The sequence below is a fragment of the Penicillium robsamsonii genome (genome assembly GCF_028829455.1).
Source record: "Penicillium robsamsonii strain IBT 29466 chromosome Unknown utg000003l_segment0_segment0, whole genome shotgun sequence".
NCBI classification, from domain to species: Eukaryota; Fungi; Ascomycota; class Eurotiomycetes; order Eurotiales; family Aspergillaceae; genus Penicillium; species Penicillium robsamsonii.
In genome coordinates this window covers 781,083-807,805 of record NW_026643221.1, presented here as the reverse complement: position 1 = coordinate 807,805, position 26,723 = coordinate 781,083, and the positions used below count along the sequence as shown (strand labels likewise).

Sequence of the window (26,723 nt, the reverse complement as noted above, 5' to 3'; positions counted from 1 at the left end):
AGTACATGTTTGACACCGTCCTTTTCTATCTCGGGTTTTTATCTTCTCTTCTACTTGCATCAGCGCGGCGAATCTGTTCTCACTTGGTTTTGTGTTTGATTCGGGATTTGGTGCGGTGTTAGAGCTCAACAATACCCTACAGTTATCTGGTTGATAGAATCATATTTGCATTTACAGATAGTTTCATACATATTGCGTTGTATTTTCTATACACTACCCATCTCAAAGCATCTTGAATATCTACTTTCTAGTGTTGATGCCGATATCTCGTGATAATCCAAAGGACCAACCAAGGTCACAGTGGAAGATGCCCCCTAGAGATACCGAGACTCTTACCCAACGGAAGAACCTGTGGGATGGGAGTATACATTCCTTATAAATTCTAGGTTTTTAACAGACTTGAATGTGGTGATATTGGAGGGGGGAGCAACCTCGGGCTTAGCGTTATACTAGCAGGCAAATTTTAGGCAGATAAGAGAAGAGAAAGAAGAGGATATGTGGAGTCAATATATAGTTCAAGTAAATCTACTCTGAGGCTGTGAGCTTCTAATATGGGTTGGGTTATAGAAGAGAAAGAGGGCAAAGAAAGACCTGACAATTGCCAGTGATCTGACAAAATGGAAGAGTTCTAACTGAAAGACTCTAAAGGATATAACTCTCAGATCATCTTGATAAATGTAGCCGGTTGTATAAATAGGTATCAATTACTCTTTTCCTCTCTCCGCCATACCACTCCCCAGTCTCTCTCAATCACCGAGATTCGGGAGTACAGCTCAGGAGTACTACTGCTTGCGCGAGCCCATACCGAGATGGACTGGAACAAGCCAAGCATGCACGAGACCAAGAACGGGCTTCCAGAAGTCCTCGCCTGATTCAACCAGTATCCCCATCTGACCTACATCAAACTCCGGCTTAAGTTATTTTGCCGCCAAACTGTTCGGCGGCAAGTCCACAGTCACATCACCCGACTTGAGCTTAGACGAGCGGGCCTTGAGAGAAGATTCGTTTATGAGAAGGATATGGGGATTGGGCTTGTCTATAAAGATCAAAGTTCTCGGCTTCAGCTTGTAGCAACTGGTCGTGTTCCAATCGATCTCTCACGTTGGGCTAGAACGGACACCATGGCGTTTCCTGTTTCTTTTATTGTTTCCAACATAAGTCCTTTTGAAGCATGTGGCTATACGAAGTTCTTATACGAAGTTTTACTGGTATAGACACCTCTATTGGTGTTACTGAAGTCCATAATCATTGATTGCATTCAAATGCGGGTGTATGAAGATGTTGCATAATTCCGTCCAAAATAAAGGTGTGATATGGCAAAACACCTTGATCCATGTCCGTTAACTCCGTAAAATTGAGTCGTGAAAGAAAAAAAAAAACAAGGAAGAATATACATAAGGCAATCGTAAATCGTGAATAACCAAGAATTCGAGAACAGCGGTAGGAAAAAGCAATTACATCCGTATCAAGCGAGGCATCCAAACCAAACATAACAGATAGCACCAGATGCCAATCATGAAGTCTGTTGGCGTTTCCAGGGGATGTCTTTCCGGAGTAATTGGCGAAGCTCTGGAGAGAGCACCTTGGGCTTATCGGCGTCGATTGCCTTTTGAAGGTTAGAGGGGCCAGCGTTGACTCCGCTGCTTGATCCAACAGTAGGCTGAGGCGACTTTCCCTTGCTGCCTGAAGGTGAATCTTGGCCGGTCGCGCCTGGGCGACGCTGGTGGGCGGTTGGTGCAGCAGGGAAGTTGTCTTTCTTGTCGATGGCTTGCACGGAACGCTGGAAGCGGTGGAAGAGCGATTCCGCGCGGGTGAGGATGGGTACGAGATCCATTGTGTTTGAAAGCTCGTTGACTGGAGATTGCAACGTTAGTAATTGGAAATCAATACCTATTACGTCCAGATTTCAACATACTGTATTTCAGCACCTCATCAAAGTGCTTGAGATGGTCCATGATTACATCTCTGTGCTTCTCGAGTATGGCGAGCGCAATGAACAGGTGGAAACTGCTGGACAGATAATCGGTCCACAGCGTCTCCCATAGACGCAGAACATCGCTCCAGTCGAACTCCCGTTTGTACCACACTAACAGCATGCGGAAGAAGAAGAAGAAGTTAGTACTGTCGGCGGACTGCAGATGCAAGTAGAGCTGCGGGTCCATGAGCTGGACGAGGTTATCCAAGGCTAACAGCTGGCCCCGCATTCCAGACTGGTCTCGGAGGAAATTATGTTCCTGTAAATTCGCATCGGTTAGAGAGTGTGGCTTTGTACGGCGTGAAAAACATACCATTCGATCCATGAACCCGACAAATGCCCAGAAAGCGACGGCATCATCTTGCATCACAGCGTAGATTGGTGCCAGAAGATCACTCATCCCTTGGACGTACCCGAGGTCTGGGTTGAATTCGTTGTACGTCAAGAGCATATCCTTCATCTGCTCCAGGTGCACGTTGGTACCCGTCTCGGAAAACGGAGAATCAGGATCCGGATGAGGGATGTCTTCGCCCGCAAACAAAGGAATGGTACGGTCGGTGCGGTGAACATCCTTCTCTGTATTCATGTGTTAGTGGCCACTATGTCGAATCCAGTGTGTAATCTCACCTATCCGATTCTTCTGTTCCTTCCAGTTATCAAACTGCTCAATCGTTGAGTTGCCCTCGACCATTCGCTCCCACCATCCCGCTTTCAGCCGGATATACTCATCGCGCTTGGAGTTCATGATGGCTTGGCGCTCCTCGCGGCTGCTATCCCACGAATACACACCGAGAAGGAAGAGCCAAGCCTCCTTTCTGACACCATCATTGGGATCCAAGCCGCCGTGGAAGATCCGCTCCTTGACTTCCTCTGTCGTTACCTGGAGTCTACCCGAAGTCGGGTCGAAGAAGCCCTCCCATTCTTGCAGTTGGAGAACACGGCGCCGCTCCTGGATGGCCAGGTTCCCGGTCTCCAGCTCTAAGATCTCAAAGTCGCCAACCGAGCTATTCTCCATTTCCAGCATATCCTGTGCGGTCCATATACGCTGATTTCGCTCTTTATCGCTCTGCTCGGCAACACTCATCGCCCAACGAGCCAGATAAACCCTAGCGCTGTCGAACTCATCTTGCAACGTCTGGATCTCTGGATTCTTCATTAGACGGCGCATCTGAGGCGGTATGCGAGGATTATCTGCAATCTCATTGGCCGTCCGACGGGTAAAAGTGGTGATCTTGCTCAGTTGCTCCAGCACTTTCCACCGTGTTTCTTTGAGGGTCTTCATGAATGGATCCATGCTGGCATCGGGCGCTTGGACTTGGGATCCACCGGCCGCGGCTTCGGGCTGTGCCTTTGCTACCATGGATTTGTCGCCGTGGCTCACTGGTCGGCCGAAGGACAGCTGGTCCTCATCCGACGGGTTGATGAGGTAGACGTTACGGTCCACCGCGGAGCGCTGCACGTCCGCATATTTCCGCAGCCAGCGCAGTATCTCATCACCGCCCCAAAACAAAGTCCCTTCTTTGCCGAATGGATCAAAGTTCTCCTTGACCCTCTTCCTCTTTTGTAGGATGGTTGATTCGCATTCGTCGTCATGGAAAAATAACGCGGGGAAACCATCACCCGCTCGAGTATTGATCACTAAGCTCCCAAACCACCATCCTAAGCTCGGCGGTCGTACTAATAGCGAGTATATCTCTGATAGTGGAACCGCAAAAGAATATAACCCGATGGGGTCTTTGTAGGTGGTTGTGGTCGGAAGCGGCGGAACGAGGTACGTCTGGCGCGGCGGAGAGTCACCTTCGGAGAGGTCTACTTTCACATACGTATCATAAGCTTCTCCGAGGGATGACTCTGGGACCCATGCGAGGAGATAGGAGGGTGTATCGGGGTTTTTGGAATGAGCGGATGCATGTGATGCGGGGAGAGGTTTTTGTTGGACGAGGGCGATAAAGCCAGGGATATTATCTTTGGAGGAGGAAGTTGGATGAACATAGACCTAGATACATTAGCTGTGTTTTCCTACTTGATGGAAATTGTCTCACTTTGCTTTTGGAGAAGAGCAACTTCACCCCTCTACCCGAGGCAGCCTGGGCGATAGTGTTGTATTCATCTTCTTCTTCGTCACTCATGGCGTAACAAGATGCTGGGGGCGAGGGTGTAGGAGGAGGAGTATATTTGACAGGGCCCATTATAGAAAGATGAGATCTTTGAGTTGTCAAGTTCCAAGAGGTTGGAAAGTTGGAAGTTGGAGACGACGTAATTGCCCGATAAGATACGGATCGTCTGATTTCTCCCTCTTTCTTTTTCTTTGAAGCTTTAAAGCTTTAGATCTTTGTATTGATGAGGATCTTGAATAGAAAACTACATTTCATTTTGCTCTTCGCCACTCCAGGCAGCCAAATTCATGAACTTCAGTAAACACTCTGTGATGAATGTGGGTAAATCGAATACTCTGCGATCAATGTGGATTCTAAATTTATGTCGTTCCTGATTTATAGTACTCCTTATATAGGTAACCCACCTGTTAGCCATTGAAAGACAGCAAATGAGACCCAATGATTGGAGCAACTGTTGCTATCGGACATTGTAAGCATTCGGATCTCAATATTTTTTTACATATATCTCCCATTAGCGTTATTCTTGACTCGGCTCATAAAAGTCCCAACCAGCCCTGGAGATATATTGTCTATCGGAGATTTTGCATGGCTAGAACATCCTGTGGGCTAACCGCGTGATCGGCCGTGACATCAACGGGACTTGATAACTCATTTGGGAAACAATATACCGCACCTCTCCACAGCTCCAGCACACTCAAGATTGGACAACCTTATTGCCACTAAAAATGCATTTTTATCCATCGGAGAGACACCCTGTTGACACAAAGGTGAATCTGTAGCGATATAAAAATGCTCTCTCGCTGTCGCCGTCGCAGTTAACAGTCAACTTCAACCGTGTCTATTTGATACTTGAATCTAATCACCAATTTCATCGACATCATGTCTGAGCTCACTCGTACTTTGCCTGCCTCCTGGTATTGTAGTCAGTCTCTGTATCAGATGGAGCGGCGGGCGGTCTTTCTTAAAGTATGTAACGCAGTCTTTTAGCAGTTAAGGGAGACTAAGATGTCCTCCAGTCCTGGTACCTGCTCGGCCCAGTCACTCGATTCCAGGTTGTTGGCGAGCATGTTCCCTATGAAGTTGCACAACAGCCTGTATCTGCTGTTCGCACCTCGGGGGAGACACTGAACCCCGTTGCTGAGGAGCTGAAGGTTGTGTGCGCGAAAACGGTACGGGTGAACCAGATGAAATGGGAAGTTCCTTCTAACAAGCATGCTACCTACAGGGTAAAGAATTGCGCAGTCATCTCACCCCAACTGGGCTGCTTTTCTCAACTATCTCCGATGATGCTCCCAGCTTCCATGAATTCTTCCCAGAGCTTGAGGAGCTGCTCGGCAAAGTCGACTTCACTAAGCTGCCGCACCGTCGTAGCATCAGCTATGAAGGCCGATTCAACTGGAAAACCATGTAAATTTCCCTCTTGTTATTTTCTATTGTGTTGTTATTAACTTTCGTCAGGGTCGACGGATATCAAGAGTGTCTACACTGCCAATACACCCACCCGTCCTTCTCCAAATACTACCCGCCGACCTTCTACACCGTGCGCAATAAGCACAATTTCTCGCAGCATATCGCAGACCCGAACAAGTCAGATGATGGCCTATTCCTCTACTTTTTCCCCAACTGCACACTGAACGTCTATGGGGGTGGCATGTCCTGCTTCAGAGTATGTCCGACCGCTGACCCGCATGTCACCCGGATGGAATTCGATTACTTCCACCTTGAATCCGGAGACAAGTTCGAAGAATACTTTAAATTTGTGCGTCAAGTTGCTATGGAAGACTTTGAGCTCTGCGAGAAGGCCCAGAGCAATCTAGCCAAGGGGGTCTATCACGAGGGAATCCTGAACCCAAACAAGGAGAATGGCGTGTCGTGTGAGTTGAGTCTATTAGATTGGTTGATGTACTAATACTAATAAAACATATCTCCCTCAGACTACCAGAGACGAGTCTTTGATATGGTCTGCGAACAGCATGAGTCTGACAGGACCGCCAAGGCAGCGAAGGGGTCTGTAATGGAGCAGCAGGTTGCCCCCTCCATGGCTCAAATGGCAGCGTAGTATTTATGGGAATATAGTGATTGGTCTTTGATATGAACGTTAATACAACTATATCATAACGCCTTGCATAGTGCTCACCGTATGATAAAGATAATTCTAACCTACATGATGAGAATCAGAAGTGACGGTCAGCCGAGTGATACAGCCAGGAAATTCCAACCCAATCGGGTAATATAGGGAGGTATCTGCGCTAAATGTGGAGAGTATAACGTGGAGGGGTGACAGGACAAGTATATCAGTGGCAGATGCCAACCACTTTCTATGATTCAAAACAGCAATAGTTTATTAACAGTTTAGTTGACATGGAGTCTACTGAAGCAGATTTCTTATCCTCTCCAGCCTCCCTCCTCGTGGCTTTGGTCACAATTATCTTTCTGCTCAACCGAGCATGGCCCCATTTATCTGCACCTAAAGCCGGCGAAGTCATTGAATCCGTTGCAAACACCTCTTCAAACAACTCAGACTTTACCGTTTCCAAAGAGCCCGAAATCCCAGAAGGATGGTGGAGCGGTCGGGAAGTTTTCGAGCTCGAACGACGCGCACTCTTCAGCCAAGTAATATAATTGCTACTGATATACGGCTTAACAGTATCGCTAACATACGGCTCTAGACATGGGTCTACCTTGCCCACAACTCCCAGTTTGAGAAACCCGGCTCGTATCAATCTTTTGATCTTGCCGGGTTCCCAGTCTTTCTCATTCGTGGTAAGGACGACAAGATCCGCGCATTTCATAATGTCTGTCGCCATCGTGCCTATACTATTACCAGAAGAGAGACGGGTGCCTCGACTATTCTTGGTTGTCGGTATCATGGTTGGAGCTATGATACCACTGGTCGACTGGTGAAGGCTCCTCAGTTTGATGATGTTCCTGGGTTTGACAAGTCGCAGAATAGTCTGTTTGAGGTTCATACGCATGCCACTGACCAAGGAATGATTTTTGTGAATCTCAATTCTGGTGAGCCGGCTGCATTTGACAGTGGGATGACTTCGGATTTGAGCAGATTCGCTGGTTTGGAAGCGAAATCTACTTGGGTTGCAGGTCAGACTTTGTCGGGGGACTTTAACTGGAAGGTTGGAGGTAAGTAACCAATTTGAAGAATTCTTGAAGACAATGGCTGATATTGAATAGCACGATCCCGTCAGCTCGATGCGTACACCAGTGGGCTACATCGCAGAATGTCTGAACTATCGAGGCCATCTCCTATCATGAAGCTTGTCAGGTCTATTAGACGGAATAGCACCCGGCAAGAGTGTTTCTTGTTTCCTACTACACTTATGTATTTTTTTCAAGACGTGGGCATATGCCTCGCCATTTCCTTCTTTCCCGCCTCTGAGTCGAAGACGAATATTCGCTACGACCTCTTCGCCCTGTCCGCTGTGAGTGAACCTGACATTCGGAAAATGTCCGAAGTACTGCAGAGCTGGACGTACAATTTGGCTGCAGAGATTGAGCTTGAGTATCAATCTATCTTGGCCAAACAAGGGTATAACTATATGGTATCTGATGCCCGACAAGAATTGTTGCTAATCTTTGAACTAGGTGTTCCAGCGAGTTAGATGCTACAGGTATTGTCCTTGAATATAATATTTCTTTCAATTGCCTAATTCAATTCAGCAGATATACGTCAGGTTTTGAGTCGACTCGAGGAGCACACAAAGCTCGAACGGATCGAAGGAGGTCAGATCCTCCCGGCGATGCACAAGCCAGAAGGGAGCGCTCTGTTCCAAAAAGCAGACCAATGTAAGTGCTTTAGTCTCCAGTTTAATTTAGTATATACTGATGGATAGCAGTGTGCAAAGAGATAGACTGCCTGAACGGTGGATCGCAACACGGTACTTCACCAAGTACACTTGACTGGTAGATCTGTCCAAAGTTCTTTGCTGCTTTTGTTCAACCTCTTTATTTGATACTTGGCTTGATCGCTGAAGGCAGATTAAATGGGATAAGAGGCGTTATACAGTAAGCAATGATATGTTTCAAGAATATGAGAAGAAACTATTCGTAAATTTCTGAAATAGAAAGGTACAGAACCGGACAAAAAGATGACGAGCTCGAATAAGAACATCAACGACAAATGTGGCCACTGAAATTAAATCAACTAGAAGCCACTAGGCAAATACCAAAAAAGAAATATCATAAGCAGGAAGCGTACTCCCATGCTTCATCCAACAAGCAACAACAATCCCTCTACCAGTACCAGGCCGAGACACAACCTCTCAACTTCGGCGATTTGGTCCCTTGCGCACAGTCTTGGTTATCATACTGCTAGTATCTCTGATAGGACCGAGAGTCTGTCTCCCACCACTGCGAGCAGTAACATGAGTGGGCCTATTCCTCCTGATACTATCCGCGCGAGCAGGAGATTGCCCGTTACCGGCATCAAACATCATTAGTACATCACTTGAAGAAGACCTGCGGAACTTAGGGCTCCTGGGTAAGCTTGCCTCTAAGCGACGCGAGGTCTCCCGCGATGTGGTGCTCCGAAGCAGCCGCTTCCCTGTACCGATGCTGAATTTAAGGGCACCCAGATCGTTATCGCGGAGGTACGCCTCCAGCGACAGGTGCCATTCACTGCCGGCCCAGTCATTAGATAGCCGGCGGATAAGAGCTTGCATCTTGCGCACTCCGAGAAGGTCCATCACCTCTTGCGTGGGCTCGCTGGCTCTGCTATCGGCGAGCTTGCGCCTGTGCGAGGCGAGCCCTTCAGCGATCTCGGTGCCGAATATCTTGCCGTATTGGTTAGTGAATAGTGTATCTGGTAGATGTGAGAGGATGATGGCGAATATCTCGCCGCTGTGAAGGTATGAGCTTCGAGCCGCGCAGATTAAGGCGTACCCCTGCGGGCCTCCGTCTAACCTGGGCTGCATGGGATCGCATTTCTTGCACAGCCAGTCGATTGCGGCTGGCTCGTCGAAACATGCGGCGTACATCAGCGGGTTCATGTTTTCCGAATTTCGGACCTCTGCGTTGAGCATGGAGAATTTATCAAGCCAGGTCATGAACTCGCCTCCAGCGGGGTTGAAGGCTGCTGCGATATGCCAGGAGGATTCTAGCTGTCCGCCGAGTTCGTGGTACTGGTGCTCGACGTTTCCGATGTTGATTCCGTGCTGGTAGAGTGCTTTGGCCACGGCGACGGGTGCGACAGCGCAGAACTCATGCATCGCTGCTTCGTGGAAGATTGTGCGAAGTTCTTCGACCGGCACGAGGTTTGCCTGGCGTAGCCTGTTCAGGGCAATCACGAATTGAGAAAACGCACCAACACCAACGAGTGAGAGAAGAATATGGTTCTGGCGGGTTTCTTTAATGTCTCTGGGTTTGATCAGATGTTGAGGATCCGCATTGTTTACCATGAAGGTGAGCAAATCCATATTGGGACCATTCAATCCTGCTTCAAGCCAGTTTCTTCCGGATAAGTCATAACCATTGGGCGTGACAATCTCAAAATAAACCAGGAACTCTAAACAGGAAGAGCATTGCATTGCGGCATCGTATGCAGGATTGGTCTTGAATGGATGGTTATCCGTTTCTCTTGGAAATGTAGTGCAGTCCGACAAATGGCCCATCACATCTTCATAATCTGTGTAGGATCGAATCAATTCCCTCCATTTTTCGACGGTACCAGAACGCTTGAACCATCTTTCCACACTCGATCTGAGGGGACCATTCTCTTTTGCGAGTCCATGCATAGCGTGGATCTTCTTTTCATCCATATATCGAACTCCCAATGAGAAACCAACCATTCGATCAAATATAGTCTCGAGTGCCTTCTGAGGGAGCTGGGGAAGAGGCAACCTGGTGGCCCATTGGATCTGCTCGGCTGCTGTTTTCTTGTCTACGTTGCTTGGCCAGGCAACCTGAAGCACACCACCTTTGACATTTCCACTTTGCAATCTGTCGAAGATAACTCCCCAAACTGCGGGACCCCAAGATTCCAGGATCTCCTCGTCGAAACGAAACATGGTGGATGGACTTGAGAGGGGTTTGTCGATAAATCAAACTTGCCTCGAAGCATTGACACACAGCTATTTTATATCTTTTTCACCCTTCCAACACCCCCCTCGACATCGGTACGTGACAATTCTCGGATTTTCCTTTGATCAAAGGAACCAAAGGAACTAAGGGGATAAATATAGATTCGGTTCGTAGTCATTGGACAAGAAGAAACATGAATTACTCTTACAACGGTAGAGGACGATTCTAAGAGCACAAATGAACAAAGAGTCGAAGAACCAAAATTTGTTCTGGAGTGGCATAGCATAGTATGCCTCTTATGCATACATTTGAAGTGGAATATTGAGCCAGTTATGGAAGTTAAGTTTACCGTGAGACTCATGCGTCAGTTCTGTATGGATGGAGAATGGAGATCGCTAATGTTTATTCCTGAAGTCAACACTACCAAGTTCAAGTTTTATTGTTTAAAAAACACGATTGCAGAAGAATGCATAGTCCAATCACACAATACTTATGGCCATTGAAGAGGGTCGGGAATTCGACGAAGTGCAAAGTGGCTTCGATGGGGTTCATCTTGAGAACAAAAAGTTTCTTTCACAACTTGAAAGGATAACTTCTGAATACAAATTGAATCGACATATTTTGTTTATGGAAAATCTACCCAACAGTTCAGCTAAACCCTAATCCTCAGACTTAGTTCTACGTGATCAACCACTGCACTGCGTGTAAATGGGTATAGCAGAGAGATCTAGACACTGAATCGCACAAAGGATGAAGATCGCTATCGAAGTTGAAAGCAAGTTGCCCGACTCCAAGTTCGACAAAGAGGAATTCACATGCAAGATAAAGCAAGCCGTTCTAATGATACAAAGAATACCATGGACACTCCATGGGAATATAAGATTAATTAGACTCTATCTATTTATAGTGGTATGTTGTGCAAACTAGGACTAAAAATCGTATAAGATTTTTGCACATCAAAATTGAAGTCAGCACTAAAAGCTGCCCGGGATAGATTTCTATTGTTGGTAGTGTCAACCTGCATTGGATGTCGTATTTTCGGTTCCGATTTGTTCTAACCTTTTTTACTCCGTACTCGTTCCCGAAATGCTTAGCTCTCGATATAATTAGCAACACCCCTCTTGCAGACATTTATGGATACACTCTGGGCGGAGCAGGGACCTCTTTTGTGGTAATTTTTGAAGACATCGGATACATTCGAAAAGTGTGAGCGGAAGATATCCTAATGTAGAAACCCTCAAGGAAAACATCTCAAATCAGCATCCAATATTACGGCGCATTACAAGGTACAGCTATAATTGACATATAAATGCATCTCCGTACAACATAGGTGAGGGCGATATCAATGCAAAATTATGTCAGTTCTGAATTGGACCCCACGCGGCACATCTTCTGCATGTGCGCAAAACAGGGGCCAAAACTACAATACAATGCATTTGTACACGATACGAACTTGTTGCATATCAAAACAGCGCTGAGATAAGTTATCAGAATTGATGTCATTTACCAAAGTTTTGGCCCCGATCACTGGTGATTCTCAACTTCGCCTACGGATCGACGGCACTAGTACAGCACAGGTAACCCGTTTGGACTGACATGGACCGTTCATTTCAATCTAGTGCCCGGATAAGCCGGGCTGACCTCGGCAAGTTTAGGAATTGTGAATAGTTACGATATGTCGAATGCATTTTTTCCCTACGCCCTCCAAATTGAAAAGCAACTCTAGTACGGAGCATAGATCGGAGAAGGGCACATTCATATTCGGGAGAATCAAAGCACAACCCTATCTCTGCTTCAATTCTGGCTAAACACATCCATTGTTCCGTCAATACTGCCCCCTGACTAAATACAAAATACTCGAATCCACCCATATCAACAATCGCCGGCATCGATCTCGGCTTCTGATGAAACATCAGAAAGCTTAGTCCCAGCAGCAATCTCGTCATACCAAATCGACCTAGTGCCTTGAGAGCCCTTCATCTGCTTATCATCATGCCAGCCGTTCGCATAAAGACCAACCCGGAATTGGAAAGCACGATCATCCTCAACAGTAGTGCTGATATTCTGCTCATCCAACACCTTCTCCCCATCATAGTAGAATGTGTAATGCCCCGTCCCATCCGACTCCCACTTCGCCTCGATTTCAATTCGGTGCCATTCACCAGCAGTCACGGTGGCTAGGTCGTTAAAACCATGAACCTCTTGCTTACAGACCGAGCCTTCCTTGACACGCGAGTAGAGTTTGTCGCCCTTAAGCGCGACCATGGTTGTCGGCATCCAGTCTTCGCAGCCGCTGTCTGTGAAGTCGGCAATAAACTGTGCAATGCCGTAGGACTGCACGGGGAGGAATTGCCAGTCGTCTTGCAGTCGGAAGGAGAAACCGTATGCGCCCGTGTCGCCACGCTTGTACACGTCGTTCTTCACCACTTCCGAGTGATACCGGCCGGAGTAGTCTTCGTCGTAGATTTGAGTCATTTTGAGGGCAGTTTTTCCCTCATAAGCCTCGTCTGTCACTTGCTTCACGGTGCCGCGGTGTTCTTGGTTTGTTTTGTCCCAGCCTGAGGTTGTGCCAGAGTTTTTGAAGATTAGACTTGCTTGGGCGCTCAGGCTGAGTGCCAGCAAGGCTGCGACGGATGGGATTTTGCCAAGCATGATAGGGGAAGGGACGGTAGAAAATGATACAGAGTAGGGTTGGTGGTTGTATCTTCAACTACCCGCACTCTCGTGGGTTGGGCATCTTTATACACACAAGTCCGAGCTTCAGTGCAAACTCGAGCTTCCGGCAAGGGAAAGTAAAGCACTTCTAGTTGCTCATCAATTTTATTGATGTTGTCTCATTGGACCTTGAAGAAACGAGGGCAGTTCCTCAAACGAGAAGTGAGCTACCGCATCTGAGACGAGCGATCAAGGCCGGATTCATCTACAACATACAAAGTACTCTTGATAGTCCACCGTGAATAATATGGCGACTTCATTGGGTCGATTGCTGGGATTCACAAGTAATTTGGAGGGGGTAATATACGAACCCCCTGTAGATCATTCACCAATCGCCACCTGTTGGTCGAGAGGTTCTCCGTAACCCTCCATATCGTTACATCTTGTCGACCTTTCTAGATCCAAATTCTGATAGCCATTAATCTTACTGCTATAAGCAAGTGATTCCATGGCATTCGATTGCAGACAGAGTGAACCGAGGAAGTGTCACACAAGTATAGCCTGACTGGCTAGACTATAGTTAGTTGGTTTATTTTTGTGGTTTCAATTTGCTACAGCATAGCGGTAGTGCGCTGTGTTAGTTTAAACAAGAAGTAATATAAGATGAATAAGATACACATACACAGAGGTTACTCCGTATGTTGTAACTAGATGAGATGAAATTGATAGTGTAGCCTGATGCATCCATAGGCAGAACTATTATCCTTAGGTAGAAAGTCTTCTCTTGCTTCTTGGTGTCCTTCCTCTGTTCTTTTCGATCCTAGCCATCTCTCACCCTCTTTCTTCTTTCTCACTCTATCTTTGTCTTTTGTCTTTTGTCTTTTATCAAACTTGAAATTTCGGCTTACCATCCGTGTCTTCCGCTGACAGCTCCTCCAATAACAGCTCTGGAGGCCAATATAAAATAAACCTTGGGAGCTTGGACGCGGAGTCAAATCGTTATCGAACATAAAACCAGTCCCATCCACACGTGGCGTTCAGGAAAAATCCCCGGAGAACGATGGGCCTTTGCACATTAGCCGTTATATCATAGCCGCTGTCACTATCGATCAAAGGGGACACGTGCATTTCACTTGGACGAGTTGAGTAATTGGTCTTTTGATATCCTCCTTCCGAATTGGGCCAATGCTCTAGGAATATTCAGGATATCCACAGTGGATTCTAGGCAAAGTGCAATTTACTTCCAATTTTTCACGACTTTATTGAAAGAGGGATATATCCAGCCAGCAGAAAAATTCAGGGAAGGTATACTAGGGATATTATCTTCCAGGTAAAAGCGGCCTAAAAGATGAAGACCCACTTCTATGACACTAATTAATATAATCAACTATGTAAATAGTAAGAGTAAGATACTCTAACAGTCAGCAGAGTTTGGGTATCAGACAGGATTTCTAAGAGGCGTATGTACAGATGTACATGTCTTCCAAAGATTGTCGGTCATGGGGGCAATGGGGGCGAAAATCATAGTGGCAATCGACATGCATATATGTTGTACTCCATATTTTATGCGGGGTGTATTACTCTTGTATATTATTGGCCCAGTTGGGTTATTTTCGTATCCATATTGTAACCTTGCAGGTCCTGACGGCAACTGTCAACACGAGAACAAGAGTTACATACCCTGCGCCATACCGAGTACGAGAAAACACGAAGTTCGATGCAAATAAAAATAAAAATTATAGAACTATAGAAATAGTCACTCCAGTACTATAAGACTTGGGAATCTGCCTTCAATTTACTCCGTATCTAAAAAGTTCACGACTTGCTCAATTGGGAATTTGGGGTTTGATCTTTTTTGGCCCCAGAGGATCGCTGTTTAGCTGCAGTACACTAACCCAAATAACTCACGAAATCATTATGGTCTGACTATTTGGCTTGGAAATCATTTTGAGAAGCGCCATAGTTCCTAGAGAATCTTGGATGACCACCTGCTGATTTCGGGGGCCTAAAAAGGGCGATATTAACCGGGTGCTTAATATTGTGCGAGGTTAGATCTACCTGGAATAATTCCCATTCCAAGTTTCTTTTTCGTTTCATCTTTGCGAACTCCTATACTTGCAAGAGGGAAAAAAAAAAAGAATAGGTGGTGGGTTCGTCTTTGTTGTATGCAGCCCCAACCGGAACGAACTATTGTCTACAAAGAAACCTTTACACTTTGCCTCCCCGAGTCTACATTCACCAAAACTCCAATTGACGGTAGGTTCCAATGCAACTCAGGTTGGAGTGCTTTGTTCAACATCGCGCTAACAAAGTGCAAGAACAGCCTTTTTGGGAGAACAATGCCCCGTCAATAAAAATCCAGGACAAGAGCTGAAATATGAGTTACTGGCTACTAATGGCGCCTGCTGGATCTCGTGATCCGTCCGAGAAGACCAAGTCTTCGAAACAGAAGAAAACACTTTTTCGTCCTCCATCGCTAAAGCTTCGAATGAAACCATTCGGTCTAGAAGCCCGAATCACAGCTGTCCGGGGCAGTGTTTCAGTTCCATCGAGTCTCACAGACGATGAAGAACTACCGAAACACCTACCGACAATGCCAGCGCAGATCGTGGACACCCATGACCCGTCTGGAACGATACCAGGGGCCTCTGCTAACCACATGGCAACCGACACCAAAGAGACAGAAAGCCAATCACACGAGTCGAGTCACAAAGAAGATATCGCAGTCGGGGAGGTCGGGGATATTCAGTCTTCCTCTCCGCAGAAAGTTTTGGGCACTATGATTGACTTGGAATCACCTCCTTCTGAACCTGAATCTGAAATTTCTCCATTGTCAGGCCATCTCCCTCCATTGCCTTCATCCTCCCGCTTGGCCCGCTTTTTCCCAGAGCTGTCTTCGAACTTGTCCGTTGTCTCCCCGGTCAGTGCAGATTTCAATATGGACCGCTCGATGGGGCCCTCTTTTTTCGAACGGGAACTAGAAGAACGAGTGCAGAATTTATATCAAAGCTCTGCAGATGTCGCTCCCGATGCACAAGGCCCTCCCGATGCACATGGGTCTACCGATCAACAGGAGATCACCCACTTGTCTTCTGGGTCTGAAGAGACTTTGGATTGTGCTTCATCGTGTTACAGTCGTCGCACTTCGGTGACCAGTGTTGGCACCACGTTCTGGGGAGATGATGAACGATACCCTTACAAGACAGCCGACGCATACTCCATCTTTTCCCCCGTCGCCGCGGGTGTCTTCGACGACGCCCGTTCCATCTGTTCCTCGCGGCCTTCCTCGGTAGTGGTTCCCTGCCACCTGCACGTCTCAAAGCCCGTCTTTCCAAGTCCCATCACCAAAAAGGTATCAATGAACGACCTCAAGAACAAGCCCTTGCCACTGGAACCATTCCTCGAGCCCAGCTCAGCCTCAAGTTACCGCAGCGACTCCCCCCTTTCGGTAGCTTCGTCACACGTCAAGTCACAGTGGTCAACACACTCCAAGAGAAACTCGCTGATCTCGTTGCAACACTCCTCCACGAGGAGCCAGAGCGAATTGAAGGAGTCCATGTTACACCAGTTGAATACCCGCCGACAACCCAACCATTCCTGCCGTACATGCGGACACAGTCAGCGCCAACCACAGAGCCAGCCGCAGCGTCAAGGTCGACAAGGTCGACAACGGTCAGATCTAGTGGTCGCTGGTCATCGAGCCCGTCATATCCCAACATTGTCGCAGGCCGCCGAGGAACTCGAAGATGCCCTAGCGGGTCTTGCTGGCCAAGATTTGTCTCATAAAACGCTGCTGATCCTCGACGGGCCATTGCAGATCAGTCGCCATAACGGGGACTTGATTGCTACCCGGCCGGCGCCCCTCCCCCCTTCCACGAAGCCTCACTCATACACACCGCAAGGGAAATCGACACTGAAGAACGGCAGTCGGGTCAACACGATCAAATCAGCGGGCTCAATTCCAGCCAAAGAAAAAAGTCTTAAAATTAAAAGGGAGGCGAAAGACAAGCCTCGTCGATCGGGCAAGGCTAGGGAGAAGGACTTGGAAGAAAGGGAGACCGAAGCAAGAACTCCAGCTTCAAAGCAAACCATCAAAAAAGAAAAATCCAAGAAATCCTTCCTAAGCTTTCGCAAGCAAGGCCAAGTGGTGCGCGATGCAGTTAGCGTCGGCTCACGGTCGGAGGACTCCATGCACATGACATTAGACTCGCATCCTCCCCTCGATCTGGCCCCCACGCGCAACAGCCTGCTACTTCAATTGCCTCGTCTGCAAACTAATGGTCTGCAAACTAATGATCACGGGAATCCCTTCGATCACGCTGCGGAAAAAGCAGTGTTATCGGGTAGCCCCGGCCCGGTCGCCATGGAGGACATGAAACTAGAGAAGCCCATAGCCTCCAAAATCCGTCAGAGCTGGGCTATGGTCTCGACTGCCCAGGCAAGCAGCATTCAACTCACCGAACAGATCTATGAACTTCCCGCTACTCCCCCGTCGCCTACAGCTGTGCTGCCTCCCCGAGACAAGCGCAATGTTCCAGTCAATAGCACCACCCCGATAGATATGCCAGTGGATTTGATTATGTCAATCATGCAGAACATCGACTCTCTAGATGACCTTTTCAACTTTGCCCTCGTCAACAAAAAGATCTATACCTCGTTCAAAGGTCGCGAGCTGCCCATGCTGAAGAATGCCCTGTTCAAAATGTCCCCGCCCGCTTGGGAACTGCGCGAAATGAGTCCGCCATGGGAAATGGAGTGGCAGCTCCTCGTAGATCCTGACTCCCAGGTTCCAGATTACACGCCCACGCTGTATCTGCAGAGGTACGCACAGGACATCTACACTCTTGCCAAGCTGAAGGCATTGGTCCTTGCGCGGTGCGCTCCGTTCCTGCGTCGCGATACCATCCGTGGTCTGGCGGGCGTGGATAACACCCGCGCCGAGGAAGTCGACGATGCTTTCTGGCGGCTCTGGACCTTCTGTCGGATCTTCGGCTGTGGCAAGGGGCGCGAGAATGATATTGCTGGCCAAATGGACTGGTTGAAGGGTGGTGTCCAGGCGAAGAACCATTTCACTTCGGCTTCAACGATGACACAACCTTTCGGTATCAATAATGTTCTGTTTGAACCACCGGAGGGATTCGGTCGTGGAAATCTTTCCGGTCTATCACAGAAGCAGATGTACGATCTGACGGAGATCTGGACTTGCATGGGTGTTCTGTTGCAGCCGTTGCATGGAAAGTGCATTGAAGCTCGCAAGGTCGGCATTTTTGATAGCATGAATGTTCCAGATGGTGAACTGGCCCTCGAAGAGACCGTTCTCGGTAAGTGAAACAACACAATGTCTATTTGATCACGGCTAATTCAGAAATGCAGAGGAATGGACTTCATACATTCTCACACTCGGTCTAGGCGCAGTGTTAACACTCAGCTCTGTCTGCCCGGCTGACACCGCCACCGCCACATTCACCAAAGCGAAGTCAATCGGCCTCACCAAATGGGAAGCAACCGAAATCGAAGCAAGTCGATCATCGTTCCTGAAAGAAGCAGTTTCACGTGCCTACGAGCTCCAAGAACGCGCACTTGACAGCCCGACCGAAATCAGCCCGCAAAAAGCAAGCCCCAATGAAACCGACCGCGATATCCGTGAGCGACAAGCCGGATTCGCCTACGAGCTTCGCTGCCGCCGTGAACGCGGTTTCGAGCCCGATCCCAACGGCCGGTTTTCTTTCTCTGCTGAACGCCCTATGTCGGAGTTCAGCACTATTGTCCATAATCTCAATGGGTCGATTCGAGATCACCGGCCCATTCCATCTGTTCCTGCTCTCGTCCTTGATAGATCCTCAAATTCAACTTGTGGGACGGCTCCCCATACCCCGACTCACCCGTCCGACTCTACCAGTGTTTTCCCTCCGTCGCATACTCCACTACCGCCGGCTATAGTTCCTCTACCACTACGGCCGCAAGTTCTAGATCCTGTCGACCGCGCCATTGATATGATGGTTAATGAGCTTGGCTTTAGTCCGCAAGACGCTAAGTGGGCTCTCAAGATTACGGATACTGGTGAAGGGATCGATGCTCCTGCTGCTGTGCAGCTACTTCAGCGTCAGCGGAGAAAGAACCAGCACAATCCCTCTGGCCAAGGCGATACCCTGCTGTCGGATGTTATTAAGCGTCAAAAGTCACAAGAGTCAGGCTGGCACTGGGCTTGATAGTGTTTCAATTACTTTGTTTTTTCTTTGGTTCTTTTTTAGCCTGCGTTCCGTTTCTTTCACGTCATTTATCTCATGATTTACTGAGTCGATCATTATGTGTTATATACCCTTGCTATTTATATTTGAATTTCGAGTTTTAATTGGATTTTGAATCATTCTCATAGATCACTTTTCGCGTCAACACTCCATTACATGTCTCTCTATCGAGTCTCGAACCGTGCTTATTGTCTGTTATGATCCTAATTTCTTGTTAACGTCTGCAGCATAATCAGCGAATAAATTGCAATATTTTCTATGCCAGGAAATATCTTTCCTAAATCCCAACTCAGTCTAGCCTAGTACTACACTTCTCTTGGCTTGTGCCTCGGGTCAGGATTCTGTATGATCGCTTTAACAAATATCGAACCCTCGAAGCGTGGCTGGCTATTGATCAGTATGACGAATTTTCTAGGTCTTCATATTCTATGTTGTATATGTAAATGTGCTCTCCGAATCTCAAGTTATGTATAGTCCGTGCTGTACATTGGGACGGGAATCTGGCCCCAGGGGTGAGAAGTGAGGATTGGACATCTTCACTCGGCTTTAATCTACTCATAGAAGTACACATGTAGGTGATCCTCTAGAATCCTAATAGTTGAGTTGTATTCTTTCTCAGTGTTATCCTACCAACTTTACTCTCCACAAATCTATCAAGCTCAACATTGAATCGAATACCCGATTTTGTTTCGGCAAAGAATGCAACAGCAATAATATAACTTAAAGGAACGGGGCTAATGTATATTCAGATGCAAAAAAAAAAAAAAAAAAAAAAAGCTGGAACGGAAGCATAAACTCGTCACATCGTCATATCGGCATATTTTATAGATCCGTGTATTTAATCAAACACCACTCGGCTCGTCGTCCGACTTGTCTCCATCGTCACTGTCCTCGCCCCAGCCTTCCGCTTCAAGTGAACGACCACGGATGCCGAAGCTCAGGATGAATCCAATGAAGGAGACCGCACCAAAAACTCCGAATGCCAGGGCCTCTCCTTTAGGCTGGATTTTAGCTGTGAGGGTGAACAGGCCTCCAGAGAGGAATGGGCCCACTGCACGTCCAGCTGCAGAAAGAGTCTGTGCAAGACCATTCAAAGCGCCGAGGACGGCATTATTAGGTGCCGAGTTTGTGATCTATAGAAATTGTTAGTGTTCGGTGGATCTTACAGAAAGAGTACATCAGAATTTCTTACCAGAAGCAGGGCGCTGGTCAGGCCGCCCACGGAGGCGATAGTCTTGACCAGCAACACGAGGCAAAGTTCAATAGTCATGATAGCCGACTTGCCAGTCACCTCCTCGCTAACCTTACTCTTGTACCCAATGAAGGGCATTAGGATAAACGAGACAACAAAGCCAAATAGACCTGCGCGGTACGACCATCGATTACCCATCTTGTCTCGCAGACGGTTGAAGATACAAATTTGGAAAATAATCGTCACGACGCCAGCAAACCCTTGAGCAAGGCCAATCTCGGACGGGGTGAGTGACCGTCCGGCAGGGGGCTTAGCTTGCGCAAAGATTGGAAATAGCGAGTTGAAAGAAACATTGCAAAAAGCAAAGATTAGGTATGTCAAAAGGAGTAAGATGGTATCTCGAGTAAAGATCTCATCCCAAGAGAGTTCATCGTGGCGGCCAAGGATGCTTGACACCTCAGACGCAGAGTCCAGGTCACTGTCGTGATCTTCGGTCTCTATATCAGGGTGGCCGTTGGGATATGGCACTGCTTGCGGAACCTCCACGTAGGTCGGATGGCGGGAATTGCCGGTGAACTGCCACAACCATGTGAACAGGCTGCGCACTTTTTTGCCGATCTTTGGTAGACTTTCTGCGTCTTCGAGACTCTCTTCCAGGAAAATAGCTGTCAAAACAAAGTCGACCAGAAGGATAACAGCAGACAGTACGTTTGGCGCAAGATACGGGTATGGGTTTTTGTTGCCAGTAAAAGGGTTCGTCTCAAAAATAAGGAGCCCTCCTAGGAGGGGTCCGGTTATGCCTCCAATCCCGTATAGCACCGGGAGGTAGGTGAAAGCCTGAGACTGGTTGCTTCGGTCGGTGATTTCTCCGAGACAGGTGGAGACCAAACCCTGGTTGCCATTTACCATACCCATCAACGCCTGCACAATTATAGCTTGCACAAGGGTCCTGCACAATCCGAATGCAACGAAACACAGCGCAGTCATAAATGTGCCAAGCAGTATCACCGGCTTGCGGCCAACACGATCCGATAGCCAGCCCCAGAAATAATTTGTGCTGAATTGAGCCAGCGCAAAGGCCGATGCAATGCTGCCAACGTATACACCCACCTGTGTCGGTTCTACCTCGGGGAATGTCGATGCCATGTGCGGGAGGTATGGACTGATCGAGTTCAATGCCGTTTGCTCCGCCAGTGCAATTATCGCTAGCACTGCCATTTGCCTTTTCGGCAGCGGCGATGATGTTCCGGGGAGATCAACGGTGTCATTGTGGGGATCGTGTGAGCCGTCTGCGGAGGACTCGGACTGGCCCGAGTTAGGTCGCCCACGCGACTTGGGCGGTGGGGTATCGAAGGTCTGGTAATGCTGCGTGGAGGAGCGGCGATTGAGCGAAGCCCGGTCTGGACCCATCATTCTGGCAACACACCAGCGAAATCAAGACTGAATGAAGTCTTCTCACAATTAACCATGCGATTGGGGGTGGTGCGGAAAGCTTAGTTGTAGAGGCAAATGTTGTCGTGGGAAAGCTTGTTTGTACGGTTGACGTGCACTGGTGGGATAATTGCACAGTCAATAGAATGCAGGTGTATATGTAGGTATAATTAGATGCTCGAGGGAAAAAATGTGCCGAAAAGCTTAGGATGGTTGAAGCTGACTGCAGGACCGCAACCCGGATCAGGGAACATAGTGATGATGTAAGCTTACAGATGCTGAGTCAGTTTGTTCTAGCCCCGTGGAGCACTGCAGTACCTAGAGCACCTAGCAGTAGTACGAAGTACAATTATTTTAGATATCTGCATGGCACTTGTTTTGCTTATTTTCTTATTAGCTTGAAGATGTATAGCCCTTGCATATGTCGATCTTGTGATACAATTTTTTGGGTGCGGAGGCTCAAGTCATTCCGGCTACGTAGAGTATATAGCTGGGTAGCTTGATTTCCTTCTATCATATCTGAGACTAAATTACTAATATCATAGGATAGTTGGGAGTGTCAAATACAAAAACGGCGCGACAAGTCAAGATAATACTCTATTATCAGCTATTGATAAATGATCAAAATATATAGCCAATAGTATGTACCGCTTACGTGCATAATCTTTATGGCGTCTATCTACTAATCATTGGCCCTTAATAGTCTCACTCAAGGGATGTATATACATTACTGCAGTCGATAAATATGTACTCGTACCAGATAATATCCAAATCTTGGCTTTCCTTTTTCTATGCTCACCCCCCTTGCTGCTTTTTGCTCAGTAAAACTGAGCACGCCCAGTCTAATTAAAATCCCTGTCACCTGACTACATTAATGTTCTTCCATTTGCCCAACCCTAGGTCCTAGGTTAAGCGCACTACACATGCAACATGCAACCGTGTGCATGTTTTAATTTTACATGGTTCTCAAAGGCTAGGTATGCTAAATACGGGAATGTAATCACCAGTGTACCGAAGGTCGCCAAATAAGGTCCATTAAACTTTATACACTGCGAGGTCACGATATACAGGAGCGCAGACAACCGGCCAACTCGAGCGGAATCCTCCCTATCAGCTTTCATTGGACTCCTACTGTTCTTACTGGGGTGCATCGATGGCATCGACACCGCGGTATTCGAAATACTTGCACCACTCTGGATCCTCGATCAGGGCCTGCTTCAAGCTTGTCTCATAAGAGATCGAAAATTCAGGGCCCTCATCCGATTCAGGGGACAGGTCACGCGACGGGTAGATGATGAGGACACCCTGAGTCAGGCGGTCGATGAGATGCCGGTACGCAAAGGGCTTTGCAAATCCAAAATCAGCGCTTGTAAGATTGACATCGCGATGATCTGTTTGGAGAACCGACATGGGCGGATGCGCGTCAATGCGGATGTTCAGCGCTGTCTGGTCACGCACTGTGGATACTACATCTAACATTTGGTCTAGACTCTCCTGTGTAATGCTGTTGGTCATCTGGCGGACATAAGAGGCTATCTTTGATAGTGGCCACTCGGAAATGACCTCCGCTGCTGTAGGTGCAGTGACTGGGGCAGTAGATGAGAGAACTCCGGTCACAACATTGCGCTGGATCCGTGCCGGCACCTTGGGAGTGTGCATTCGTCGCCGCATATCAACAGCTTCTATCCACAATAAGGGGGCTGATAGATCTGGCTTAAAGATTGGGGCTCGAAGCCGAGAAATAGTGCGCCATATGAAGGCGGAGAACGCGTCATATGTGGATATCCAGGGAACGTCCGTCGATGTTGGCGTCGCGAGTTTCTTTAGCTCCGCTGCCTTACTCTTAGGCAGATGGAAGAGCAGCATTTCGGCTGCGATGTGACCAGGGTGACGCTCGGGGACAGGGGGACCATCGATTTTAGAATCCTCGGGCACAATGGGCTTTGTGAGACGTGATAGATCCATACATGCAGGGTCCCATTGGGGGAAGGGTGTCTGGTTGACAGTTGCATAGCAATTTTCAGCTAGCTGGTGGGCGAGCCCGGCCCAGCCCATGACATCGTTAGAGTAGTGGTGATGATGCATAATGAAGACTAGTCCACCCCGAATGAAATTAACCTTATAGGCCGCAACCACCGGGCTACTGTCAGGGTGTGCCTCTGGCTTTTCGCCGTATGTCATCGGGGGGACACTCCAGCATTTGAGATCACCTAGTACCGAAGTGCAGAAATTGCCCTTGGCGATCTCGTCAAAGGATGGGTAGTCGTCACTGTCTTCTGGTGCATCCAGCCATTGGACTACAAATTGTACAGTGCTATCCTTCTTCTTGACAAACGAGTAGCCACCGGAAGGATCTTTCTCGATGGTACCGCAGATATGCCGAACTTGGCTCAGGGTACGTTCAAGACCAGCCTTCAGCACATCGGCGACTCGTGTTTTGTCTGCATCATCCAACCTAAAGAAGAGGGCATAGTTGTTGTAGGTACAAGCAGTCAAGTAGTCGAGGGTTGAGACTTTGAAACGCTCCTCCTCCGGATCATTTTCCCAACCCAAAGGGTGAAGATGAATAATATCTTGCTTAGGCATAGCGACAATTAGCTAACAATGATAGGCACATGTAGACATAAAAGGCGAGCGTGAGATTCCTTCGCATGCAACTCCAAGCTTTATAGGGACTTACCGTCAACGGCAAGCAACCCCACTCTTACACCAAGATTAAGGTCAACAACATAGAAAAGCCGAGACGGATGAAACACCTTGTGAAAATGCAGGGATTGTGAGACACGAGGCCTCCAAGGCTTGGACCAATCTCTTTCTTTCAACTCCAAAATTACGCGTTGGTATATTCCGCTTCATCCACACAAAGCAGGCAATCTCCGAATGACAGGATTCAAGCCACGTCACTTGGTTGCAGGGTATATACAGTGGCATTTCATGAGTATTTGCACCCCAGTACTCCGAAAGGCTCCAGGCCACCTTCCATTCTGCCTGTTAAAACTTCATTCAACCCCTTAAGTAATAAGCAGTAACTAGAAAGCTCACATACACGCTCATTGATTTATGGTAGAAACTCCAGCTTGCGGGCTATGATATAAGAGAGTACAGGGAAAGCACTAGGTGGAAGTACTGGGGTGTAAATACTCATGAAACATGACTGTATAACTTGGCACTACCCCTGTTAGTTAGTGCATCCCGCTTACTGCCGTTGTGAACCCTGTCCAGTCTTCCGAGGCAGGCACATTTATATGGGAAACTACATGGTTGGCCAAAGCTCTCTCGGATGTGCCATTGTGTTCTTGCTAAAATCATAATTCATGGACTAGGATAGAACGAGAAAATGAAAATCGCAGGGGGAAACTGAACTAGTTACGTGGTGATTTTCCTAGTTCTGGCCCCCATACAAATTATTGGACCCAACGCCACCCTATACTGTCATTGTATTTAATGGGGCCCACAATCATCCTCGGCAACCTATTTGTTTCTTCTTGTTCCTTTTTCTAACCAGTATTGTTTACAACAATAGGCATCCCTGTCTGAAACCGGCAAAATGATTACAATAGGAATTGAATCCCTGCAAGACGTTTGTCCGCGGGTTACCAATGTCCAAGTTCTCCTAAAGATACAAACCCGTTGTTATCCTGATACTCCTGAATATCACAATTTTGGTTCCAGCCAGACAAAGGCAGGGGCCCGTGTGCAACCAGTTGCTTCATTCTATATACCAGCTTGTATCTAAGAAGCCATAGGCGCCATTGTCGTCACAGATGAGTCCTACGGCTATATGCCAGGTATCATTTCCGAAGCTAGCCAATGTCGAGCCCTACTGGCGGGATTAGTAGATTATGTCCACAGCAATGGGCCATTCGCACCAAGTCCCCGGATCCAAATCAATAGAGGGATTTCTGAAGACTTTGCAGGCCATTGAAAGGACCATTGAGAGGGCTGTTGTTCTTTCTAGCTAGCACCTATATCGGTAGTGCGACATCCCGTGTTTGCGGGGCGACTCCGTTCTCCATATGTTGTACTTGATAGGAAAGTCGTCCGAATTACCGCTTACCAACTACAGCCGAGTTTCGCATTTCCAACATCTACATCGAACTCACATCAGTGCATCACTAAGAAAACCTTTCTGCACCTCGAGTATTTCTGAAATGCCGGTCGAATTCTCCAGCATGTCCGCAAGGCATTAAAGCCTGGCGGTCGACTTATATTGCTTGAAGCAATCAATCCAGAGGATGTCGCCACCAATTTCATGGCTGGCTTAGTACCTGGTTGATGGGTCGCTCGCGAAAAATGGCGGCCTCATTCACCCGCTGTATCTGAAGCCGTATGCACCCGCTACCTAGGCGAAAATGGTTTCTCTGCTCAACATCGAAGGTGAAGCCGATGGTATTGCTTGTGCAAGCGCTATCGTCAAGGTTGTTGAAAACTCTTTCGGCTCTCCACCGTCCCAGGAGCTGGAGTATGTCTTCAAGGATGGAATTTCCATGACTGGCCGAGTCATCAAAGATATGACAGGAAATAAAGCAATACAGCCTCTTTTTTTGCCGCAGCTGGCACACGTGCCCTGGGCCAAAATAGGGGCTTGAGGATTTCACTGGATATTGAAATACCCCAAAAGAATACAATATTTGTTGAGAACAACGTTCACAAAACTCCTCTTGGCCCTCACGATGTCGAAATCCACGCACATACTTGGAGTTTCATGGAAGGGGACATCCGCAACGCTATCGATCGAAGAGATGATAACCTGTTTGGAGTAAACTGTGGTGGTGTGGTAACCTGAGTTGGCAGCGAATGCAACGATTCCTTCCAGATAGGCGATCGTGTTTGTATATCAGATCTCGATTTCATGCGCAAGTATCCTTGCTCCCACAACACCAACTTCGTCAAAATTCCCGAAAGGCTGTCCATCGAAGCAGCCACATCGGTTTTTCACCCGGCCATCCTTGCCTACCATGCTCTAGTCGACATCGTACGACTTGATGAACAATACAAAATCCTCATTCATTTGGCTACCAGCTCCTTAGGCCATATTACAGTTCAAATAGCGCAGAAACAAAAGGCTCGTG

General features: G+C 47.7%; 9 protein-coding genes across 9 annotated transcripts; 4 read left to right on the top strand and 5 right to left on the bottom strand.

Moving 5' to 3' along the window:
• Positions 1–1,513: 1,513 nt before the first annotated feature.
• On the bottom strand, positions 1,514–4,164 carry N7447_005020 (GTPase-activating protein GYP7; the record flags this gene model as incomplete). The annotated part of the gene is made up of 5 exons (XM_057229282.1): positions 1,514–1,854; positions 1,916–2,234; positions 2,289–2,551; positions 2,603–3,971; positions 4,018–4,164. 5 exons carry the CDS (start codon positions 4,162–4,164, stop codon positions 1,514–1,516), a joined length of 2,439 nt encoding a protein of 812 aa, XP_057084372.1.
• Positions 4,165–4,971: 807 nt separating this feature from the next.
• On the top strand, positions 4,972–6,151 carry N7447_005019 (aromatic ring-hydroxylating oxygenase subunit alpha; the record flags this gene model as incomplete). The annotated part of the gene is made up of 5 exons (XM_057229281.1): positions 4,972–5,058; positions 5,109–5,261; positions 5,318–5,499; positions 5,551–5,966; positions 6,027–6,151. The coding sequence occupies 5 exons, from the start codon at positions 4,972–4,974 to the stop codon at positions 6,149–6,151; spliced, it is 963 nt and encodes a 320-aa protein (XP_057084371.1).
• Positions 6,152–6,453: 302 nt separating this feature from the next.
• N7447_005018 (putative iron-sulfur cluster-binding protein) lies at positions 6,454–7,709 on the top strand (the record flags this gene model as incomplete). Its single annotated transcript, XM_057229280.1, has 3 exons — positions 6,454–6,705; positions 6,762–7,230; positions 7,282–7,709. 3 exons carry the CDS (start codon positions 6,454–6,456, stop codon positions 7,707–7,709), a joined length of 1,149 nt encoding a protein of 382 aa, XP_057084370.1.
• Positions 7,710–8,369: 660 nt separating this feature from the next.
• N7447_005017 (uncharacterized protein) lies at positions 8,370–10,112 on the bottom strand (the record flags this gene model as incomplete). The annotated part of the gene is made up of 1 exon (XM_057229279.1): positions 8,370–10,112. One exon carries the CDS (start codon positions 10,110–10,112, stop codon positions 8,370–8,372), a length of 1,743 nt encoding a protein of 580 aa, XP_057084369.1.
• Positions 10,113–11,997: 1,885 nt separating this feature from the next.
• On the bottom strand, positions 11,998–12,777 carry N7447_005016 (polysaccharide lyase; the record flags this gene model as incomplete). Its single annotated transcript, XM_057229278.1, has 1 exon — positions 11,998–12,777. One exon carries the CDS (start codon positions 12,775–12,777, stop codon positions 11,998–12,000), a length of 780 nt encoding a protein of 259 aa, XP_057084368.1.
• A 2,380-nt stretch (positions 12,778–15,157) lies between these two features.
• N7447_005015 (uncharacterized protein) lies at positions 15,158–18,989 on the top strand (the record flags this gene model as incomplete). Its single annotated transcript, XM_057229277.1, has 2 exons — positions 15,158–18,101; positions 18,154–18,989. The coding sequence occupies 2 exons, from the start codon at positions 15,158–15,160 to the stop codon at positions 18,987–18,989; spliced, it is 3,780 nt and encodes a 1,259-aa protein (XP_057084367.1).
• Positions 18,990–19,870: 881 nt separating this feature from the next.
• On the bottom strand, positions 19,871–21,633 carry N7447_005014 (MFS transporter; the record flags this gene model as incomplete). Its single annotated transcript, XM_057229276.1, has 2 exons — positions 19,871–20,161; positions 20,221–21,633. 2 exons carry the CDS (start codon positions 21,631–21,633, stop codon positions 19,871–19,873), a joined length of 1,704 nt encoding a protein of 567 aa, XP_057084366.1.
• A 1,155-nt stretch (positions 21,634–22,788) lies between these two features.
• On the bottom strand, positions 22,789–24,237 carry N7447_005013 (Transferase; the record flags this gene model as incomplete). The annotated part of the gene is made up of 1 exon (XM_057229275.1): positions 22,789–24,237. The coding sequence occupies one exon, from the start codon at positions 24,235–24,237 to the stop codon at positions 22,789–22,791; it is 1,449 nt and encodes a 482-aa protein (XP_057084365.1).
• A 1,766-nt stretch (positions 24,238–26,003) lies between these two features.
• On the top strand, positions 26,004–26,240 carry N7447_005012 (Acyl transferase/acyl hydrolase/lysophospholipase; the record flags this gene model as incomplete). Its single annotated transcript, XM_057229274.1, has 1 exon — positions 26,004–26,240. One exon carries the CDS (start codon positions 26,004–26,006, stop codon positions 26,238–26,240), a length of 237 nt encoding a protein of 78 aa, XP_057084364.1.
• Between the last annotated feature and the right edge of the window lie 483 nt (positions 26,241–26,723).